This window comes from Agrilus planipennis, unplaced genomic scaffold, assembly GCF_000699045.2.
Source record: "Agrilus planipennis isolate EAB-ADULT unplaced genomic scaffold, Apla_2.0 scaffold43, whole genome shotgun sequence".
Taxonomy (NCBI): Eukaryota; Metazoa; Arthropoda; class Insecta; order Coleoptera; family Buprestidae; genus Agrilus; species Agrilus planipennis.
The window spans coordinates 46,841-54,707 of NW_020438914.1; the positions used below are offsets into that span (position 1 = coordinate 46,841).

Below are 7,867 nucleotides of genomic sequence, written 5' to 3' on the forward strand. Positions count from 1 at the left end.
TCTAATCATATTTTAATGTTATGTCACTTAATAAAAATTAATTAATGTTACCGTTACTTTTAGAATTGGTTTATTATCCCTGCCTATTTTTAAATTTTATTTTTTAATTATTATTTCGTAATTAAAAAAAACTCAAACTTTTATATTTAATTTATTTAATAATGAACCGACTGTATATGTATGTATTAGAATGCGATTGCGATGAAACTTTGGTGAGTTGTTGTCTACACCCCAAGGAAGGTTTCTGAATTAAAAAAAAATACTCTTTTTTATGTAGGTATGCCATTATGAAACTATTGACTTCTTTTTGTTATGTTTTTTATTCAGGAAGGAGATGGTTTGTTTTCTTATAATTCAAATGTCAGCGACATCGATATTTTACTGATACGTGAAAAGCCATGGAAGAAGTCTGTAGAAATAGGTTGACCAACTCTATTGGTGTTTCTAATTTTAATAAAAGACATCGAACAAATGATGATTCCAAATTGATCGAAATCGCAAGAAAATTGGAAAATCACCAGTACAAATATTGCCCATCTGTCAGGTCCAATAAGGTCATAAAACTATACTAAAATCCGTAAATAAACAACGAATTAAGAAAAATTTAAACATTTTTGACTTCGAATTTACTCCACAAAAAAAGGCTTACATTGACACATTCGAGTGTAATGAAAGAATATACCCACCTTCTTTGTAATTGCAATTTTATTATTTAGTTTTATTGATTTTTTACATAAGCTAATACATGTATATGTGTGACGCTAATTTCTTTATGTAACTGTTTTGTTTGTTTCAGTGCATATAATCACAAGGATCATCCATTTATTCTTAACGAATATTAATTGGTAATAGGGAGATTTACTTTTGACCATTTTACTTTAAATAAAGGTTTGGAAAACGATACGATCCTTTTACCGAAACTGAAGACATCCAACACGATTGGTCGGTATTGTAAAAAAAATATATATTACTTATTTGATTGAAAAAAATCGATTTATTTAAAAAGCATCAAAACTACTACATAAGATACAATGTTACTGGCAAAAGAAATTAATATGCTATAACTAAAGTTGGCTATACCATAAATCGAAAATTTTAAGCCAGGTGATGAAGCCAATTCAGAAAATAGTATAAGCTCCTCTAACAACACTTTATGTTGTTGAAATGTGTAATTGTTACACCGAATAATTTCTAAAACAATATCTTGAACAACTTTAGGGATTTCGCTCATTATTTTCGTGGTCACTGTAGCAGTGTGAAGCATCGAAATAATAGTCCCCTAAAACATTTAGTTAACATTTACACACACTGATAATTAAACTCGATAATAAGTATTATATAGAAATTTACCAGATAAAAGATGTTCCAAAATGTAATTGATATAACTTTCTTGAATGTAATCGCTTCGAACTGATTATAAAATACATGCAGTAAAATTGAACAGAAAATATAAGTGAACTGTTGAAATATTTCGACTCTGTGGCGTCTATTAAATTTATCAATTGCGTCGCATATTTTACATAAAATTTTAATCATTCGTTGCAAATTTTCTTTGCATATGTTGTCCATAATAATTTCTTCTGTCTCTGTCGTCTTTTTATGCAATATTAGAAGAATCATTATTTTAAAATTGATTAAATGTTCATAAGTCATTGCTGTCCTTTCTTTTATTAAAAACGCATTCGTTGTGATATTCGCCACAATATGAAGCCTATTAAGATGAGTAATTGAATCATTTAATATATACCATACATTTACTAAAAGGTCGTTGCTTATCAATTTCACAAAAGATCTAAAATATAAAACTGTATTTCATTTCACTTCCAAATGTTTACTTACCTGGAAATAGTAAACATAGTAAGCCAAAATGTAATTAACTGATTAACACGAAATTTTTGTTTTTTAAGAATACGTTTGTCTGTATTCAATTCTTTATCGATATCGTTTAATTTATCGTAAAAATCTCCATCATAAACGTAACATTCAGGAATTGTTACTAAATACATTTTATTTATAAACATCCACAAATCAAGAAATAGTGTAACGAATAATATTTTCTTTAAAATATTAAAAATTGCATAGAATGTAGATACTGATAAGATAATCGTTACATTTAGCGTAAATCTAACAATCTTATTTAACAAAATTGGTTCAAATTTGGTTTGTCTACCAATAAAAAAGCCTATCAGATTCAAATTTCGAGCGATGTATGTAACATCCATGTCTCTTTTTATCAAAAATACGCGGCAACATAACTAACAACATCTGTAGATATTCGTTTAAATATATCCAATATCCCTTTAGTATTTCTAATAGGTTTTCACTACGAAACAAGCAAACTACCGTCTGTATATGTAAAAATAATATAGTATGTAAATAAAAGAAGTATTAATGCGTTTATTATTTAGTCTTGCAGTACATCCATGTATTGTAGTATGTGTACATAGATAAATTTTATCGTTGTTTTCTCTCTAATATAACTGAATGTTTTATTACATGCTATTATTATTTGTCATAATGAAAATCAATAAATATACATTTGAAAATGTGGAAAACATCGTTTCTATGGAAACTTCATGTTTAAAATTTATTATATTTTTAATATATACATATGAGTGTGCAACATAAAGATTGCAAGAATATAATTATCTTGAGTGTGGCAATTTCATAACAGACAAAAGAACTAGAGAAAATTTATACCTAATTATTAAGAGTTTACATTCCGAAATGTTCGTATTAGCATTTTCTAAAATTACATTTAGCAAATTAATAAACTTTTGGAAACATCCTGTACAATTTGAAATTAGACGCAATATACATCTATTTAGGAATTTCTTCAAAAAAAAGAAATAGTAAAATATTTTAGCAGTTTCTAGAAATTGTGTCTGGCTATGGATTTTTTGAATTTATTTCTGTTCTTGACTTATTTTGAATAGGTAAGAATAATTTAAATTCTGCAGGTAACTCATCTTCAGAATACAGTCTCTCAGAGAAGTAAACCCTTCGTATTCGACAATTGGCATGAACTTGAACTCTTAATGTTTCCACATAGTTGGTACCATAAGCTCGTCTAGTAAAATCAGCAACATTAAATTGTATTTGATTCCAACCCTCATCCAATCTCATTGGCATTGTGCAGATAAATGGTTTAACTCTCGTAGTTGATTGATAATTGCTTGCCCTGAACCTCCTTCGAACATTTTTATCATCTAAGATCTTCAATAAAAAAAAATTATGTTCAGCAATCATATATCTAAGCTGGAACATCAAATACCTGTATCTCAAACGTGAAGTATTTTTTCATATTTTTTACTATCATAACAAGGTAGGGTAAGCGTATTCCTAATGTTTTTCGAGGATCTGCTGGACATGTAATATACGTAGTACTAACATTTGAACCAACAATTTCTAATACCAAGGACTGAATGTCTTCATCTGTAATTCGTTTTATATGACCGTTTCTCACTTTTTTATCCCACAACTGAAGTGGTTTGCTGCCGATACTATATAATATTGAAAGAAACCCACTTTGAAATGTATTTTTAAACATATCTCCTTACGATTCATTTAAATACTACAAAATTTTGTTTTAAAACAGAATATTTAGGTTAAATCATCTTAAAGAAACAATATCCATAAGAATACTGACCATAGATAATATATTGACATTAATCTTTGAAACTCCTGGTGTAGCGGCAAAACTACAGCTTCACGTAAATAATATTGTTAGTGCACCACATAATAATAAAACAATAACACATATTTTAGTTTACTTTATTAATTTTAAATTTTAGATTGCTGTATAATGAAAATGTAAATACATACATTTTTCTCTTTCTTTACCTTTCGCTTAATGGCTTAAATTTTGAATTGTTTTATTAATTACATTGTTGTCTATGATGTTAGAAATCTTTAGCAATTTCTATTATTATTGCGTCCAAGAAATTCTACCACCATAGATGATATGTACCTTTCATAGACAAGGCACAATACATACAATACCACTATTATTGTTATGGACATTGTCAGTCATTATTGTTGAGTATTGTTATATTAATATATTATTATCAAAATTATAGGAAACAATTCAGTTATAACGTTCTACACTTTTTATATTTCAAAAATAACTTATCATACACCTACATGGTTTATATAAAAAAATTGAAGGTTAGAATTTGTTCGGGTTTAAACTTATTAATTTTGCCAACATGAAATTTTTAAAAGCGAGTTAAAGAAAAAAGTAACCCTTAATTTTTATTTTTTGTATTAATTTTCGTTCATTTGCATATTACAGCATTTATACACAGTAAACATGTATATGAAATGTCACCCTCCATTTGTTCAAAAACCCCGCCAATGCGGTAAACACCTGCACCATGAGTCAACCGCTATCCGGAGCTCCAGTTTAGAAGGGGGCCACGCGCAAGTCTTCATTTGTCTTACAACAGATGTATTAGTAACTCACGGTTGATTACGTCTATATGAGACATCGCATCATTTTACACAAATATATTTCGTTGCCTAGAAGTGAGTTCCACAATTATTGAAATATTTTCGGTGGAAGGCTTAAGCCCTTTAGTGTCAAGCGGCTAGTCGAAATGGAAGCGTGGCGAACTTATGCAACAATTTGCAGGTTGTGTTTGCAAAAAGATGGTTTTATGTTAGGCATATTTAATCAGATACAAGGAAAAGAAAAGAGTATTTGTAGAAAAATAAAGGAGTTCATTGACCTACAGGTAAGCCTGACGATTGATTTTAATATCCAGTAAATTTCATAAAAAAATAAGTGTCAGAACAATGTTATGGCGTTTACCTAAACAACTTTGGGTGAATAAGTTTAAGATTTATACTATGTGCACGCATATTTTCCACATTTTTGATTTGAAAATAGACAAATGAGTAGTATCAGCATGTGTTCATAATATATTGACTATTTTACTTTGTAAGTATGAAATACAGAATTCCATAAACACTATCACATTTTAGTGTTATAATGCAAATAATCTTTTATTTGTAATTTCATGTAGGGATGTGTAGGTCAGACACATTGCGGAAAAGATAAAACTGAACAAAGCCACACAACCTTTGAGAACTTCAAAATTTCTAACCTTTTCCCATTCATTACTCATTCGAAGGATGAATGTCTCAAAATAGGTTTTGTGGTTTTTGTCTTCTCTTTTAAATCCTTATTCATTAAGCCTTTAAGTCTCATAAAACACTAAATCTTCAACAAGAGTAACATGCAACTGTGATTTTTATGGTTAACTAGTTATCAGCAATGACCTTACTATTAGTGTAACAATTTGTTTTTAGTGTAGATTTATTTAAAAGTTTATATTTACACCTTCATTTTTAGATATCATCTGGAGATGGTTTACCTTCATTAATATGTCACCGTTGTTTGTACAAAATAGAACTTTGTCTCGAATTTAAGCAACAGTGCTTTTTAGCAGATGCTACTCTACGTCAAGTGAACACTCTTCCTGACAAAGATGCCGTGAATTTCTTCGAGGGAAATGGAAATGGAGAAAACAATGTTGTTATGGTGGTGGATCCAATGAGTTTAGATTATGAATCAGAAGGTGAGACTGAAAATGAGCTGCAAAGTGACATAGAAGCACACGAATCTAATGATTTTAACGAGTTCCGAAATGTTTTCATGTGCAAATATTGTGATCAAGCATTTACTACCAAAAATGATTGTGCTTTGCATGAAAGTACCGGTCATAATAGCAATATACCATATACATGTGTAAATTGCAATATGGGATTTGCAGATCGTAGCCAATACTCGGCTCATTTGAAAAGCATTCATCAAAATGACAAACCCTATAATTGCCCTGAATGTGAAAGAACGTTTGCAAGACGCTCTGATTTACGGAAGCATACCATTGTTCATACAGGTGTTAAACCATTCACATGCACTATTTGTTTAAAATCATTTTCAAGGAACACAAACTTGTCTAAACACATGCGTATTCATTCTGGACATAAGCCATTTGTTTGTCAGTTGTGCCCTAAAACGTTCATTTCAAAGGCTGATCTGTCTCGTCATTCTATTATTCACACTGGACAGAAACCTTTTCGCTGTCGTTACTGCCATTTAAATTTCGGGAGGCGGGACAAACTTATTCGACATGAAAAACGTCATTTTCCTCAACAGAATATAGGCGACAAAAGTCAGGAATTGGAATTAATGAGACAGAATTTATCGTTAGGAAATTACAGTACATTAATAAAAGAAACTGAAAACAACGAGTACAACAGTCATGCTTCTGAAAATAAACAAAATGACTGGAGTAGCCAAGAAAATATGGTTATTAGCATAAACCCTTTTCATCACAATGAATTCACAAATAATGAAGGTACCGCCGGTAATGATTTTCATTCTGAAGAACAAAATATATCAAAAAATTTAAATTTGTCAGATTCATTTATAATGTCTAACAATATTGAAAACGTGAATTTTGAAGGCAACACACCCGATCGAGTTTCGAATGACAACGAAGAATTTAGAGGTTTTGAAAATAACAAAAAAACTAACGGTGACGCATTCAAACGACATCCGTGTTCTCTTTGTAACAAGAAGTTTTCCAGTTCGGAAGGATTACGTGTTCATATGACATTGCACTCTTTACAAAGGCCCTTCACTTGTACTATATGTGGCAAATCGTTCCTCCGAAAACGAGAATTGGACCGCCATCTTGCTACACATACAGGTATGAAACCTTTCAAATGCTCTTATTGTGATAAACGTTTTGGAAGGAAGGATAAATTAATAAGACATTTTCAAATACACAACGTTAAACGGGAACATGTTTGTTCTGTTTGTGGAACTTCATTTATTAGAAGAGATGGGCTCACACACCACATGAAAAAACATACTCAAGAAAATAGTGAGGAAAACAGTTTTGTGGTAGTGGCAGGTAACAATTTAACGAGTTGATTTTATTAGAAATTATGTTATTAACTGCATTTCATGGCGAAGAATTTTATAGGTAATTACAAAAATATTATATTATTATAATTTTGATTAAGTTTTTATTTTCCTCTAATTTTTACAACATTTATAATATGTTGTAGTTTGTTATTATTTCTAATTTGTAATTTAACAATGTAAACAGTTTTTATTTGGTTAATATAAGTTGTGTATATTGGTAGTATTTGCAAATCTAGTTGATTGTTCGCCAGTCACCATATCGTGACTATTTTTATTCTATTACAGCAACTGACTTTAAAATAACAGGTAGTGCTGGTGCGAATTAAAACTTAAAATGTAATAATTATAAAGTTTGTATTTTTGAGAGAGTTAAGTAAATATTAAGCAAATCGCATTTAGTTTAGTTATCACAACAACTTCTTAGAAAAATACTAATACGCCAAAATAACATTAAGATTGCTTTTATTTAATCATGCTTTATTAAATTTGGGATATTTTGCGTTTTATGTATTCCTCATATGTTGATATGCTTGAAGTTCGAATTCAAAATTCCATTTCATCCTTAAGGTAAAAAAAAAACACTTGGGTGTTTCATTCCCACCAGCCAGTAATGCTGGTGGGCGGGCAGTCCCTCTGGACTATGCCGAAAAGTAGGGCGTAAGGCCCTCTTCAGCCTGCTTTCAGGAATCGTGGGAATGGGTGGGTGGTGGTTCGGGTTAGAAAGATGAGACGGACGAAATAAAGACAGAAGAGAATGAAAGATTATCTGTGGAATAATACTGCCTCGGCATTTGCCTAAGTGATCCAAAGGAAACCACAGAAAAACTTCGACCAAGGTAGACGGGACCCGGAATCGAATAGGCGTCCTCCCGAATGCTAAGCAATGGTTTAAAACTCTAGGCCATGCCGCTCGGTCCTTAAGGCAAC

General features: G+C 30.6%; 3 protein-coding genes and 1 long non-coding RNA gene across 7 annotated transcripts; 2 read left to right on the plus strand and 2 right to left on the minus strand.

Annotated features, from left to right (window-relative positions):
• Positions 1–6: 6 nt before the first annotated feature.
• Positions 7–1,441, plus strand: LOC108733950. Its single transcript, XR_001937303.2, has 2 exons — positions 7–693; positions 797–1,441. It is a non-coding gene; the product is annotated as an uncharacterized LOC108733950 (long non-coding RNA).
• LOC108733945 lies at positions 689–2,278 on the minus strand. The gene is made up of 3 exons (XM_018465310.2): positions 1,840–2,278; positions 1,351–1,792; positions 689–1,279 (listed from the first exon to the last, which is right to left on the minus strand). The coding sequence occupies exons 1-3, from the start codon at positions 2,220–2,222 to the stop codon at positions 995–997; spliced, it is 1,110 nt and encodes a 369-aa protein (XP_018320812.1). The 5' UTR covers positions 2,223–2,278; the 3' UTR covers positions 689–994.
• Positions 2,279–2,377: 99 nt separating this feature from the next.
• On the minus strand, positions 2,378–3,657 carry LOC108733949 (cilia- and flagella-associated protein 20). Its single transcript, XM_018465317.2, has 2 exons — positions 3,275–3,657; positions 2,378–3,216 (listed from the first exon to the last, which is right to left on the minus strand). Exons 1-2 carry the CDS (start codon positions 3,548–3,550, stop codon positions 2,890–2,892), a joined length of 603 nt encoding a protein of 200 aa, XP_018320819.1. The 5' UTR covers positions 3,551–3,657; the 3' UTR covers positions 2,378–2,889.
• A 364-nt stretch (positions 3,658–4,021) lies between these two features.
• LOC108733966 (zinc finger protein 883) lies at positions 4,022–7,065 on the plus strand. Of its 4 annotated transcripts, none has more exons than XM_018465334.1 (3): positions 4,022–4,037; positions 4,295–4,736; positions 5,357–7,062. In XM_018465334.1, the coding sequence occupies exons 2-3, from the start codon at positions 4,599–4,601 to the stop codon at positions 6,944–6,946; spliced, it is 1,728 nt and encodes a 575-aa protein (XP_018320836.1). In that variant the 5' UTR covers positions 4,022–4,037; positions 4,295–4,598; the 3' UTR covers positions 6,947–7,062. The 4 variants fall into 4 exon arrangements, with proteins under 4 accessions (XP_018320836.1, XP_018320835.1, XP_018320837.1 ...); XM_018465333.1 differs by lacking the exon at positions 4,022–4,037 and adding an exon at positions 4,066–4,167; XM_018465335.2 differs by lacking the exon at positions 4,022–4,037 and having other exon boundaries at positions 4,200–4,736; positions 5,357–5,582; positions 6,474–7,065.
• Positions 7,066–7,867: the final 802 nt, after the last annotated feature.

Bases quoted from the DNA above. Each gene is read 5' to 3' on its own strand.
- LOC108733945 (XM_018465310.2), bottom strand. From the start codon at position 2,222: ATGGATGTTACATACATCGCTCGAAATTTGAATCTGATAGGCTTTTTT. The intron at 1,793-1,839 runs GTAAGTAAACAT...TTTATATTTTAG, and splicing joins ACTATGTTTACTATTTCCAG to ATCTTTTGTGAAATTGATAA. The intron at 1,280-1,350 runs GTAAATTTCTAT...TAAATGTTTTAG, and splicing joins TTTGGAACATCTTTTATCTG to GGGACTATTATTTCGATGCT.
- LOC108733949 (XM_018465317.2), bottom strand. From the start codon at position 3,550: ATGTTTAAAAATACATTTCAAAGTGGGTTTCTTTCAATATTATATAGT. The intron at 3,217-3,274 runs GTATTTGATGTT...TTTTTATTGAAG, and splicing joins ACTTCACGTTTGAGATACAG to ATCTTAGATGATAAAAATGT.
- LOC108733966 (XM_018465334.1), top strand. From the start codon at position 4,599: ATGGAAGCGTGGCGAACTTATGCAACAATTTGCAGGTTGTGTTTGCAA. The intron at 4,737-5,356 runs GTAAGCCTGACG...CTTCATTTTTAG, and splicing joins AGGAGTTCATTGACCTACAG to ATATCATCTGGAGATGGTTT.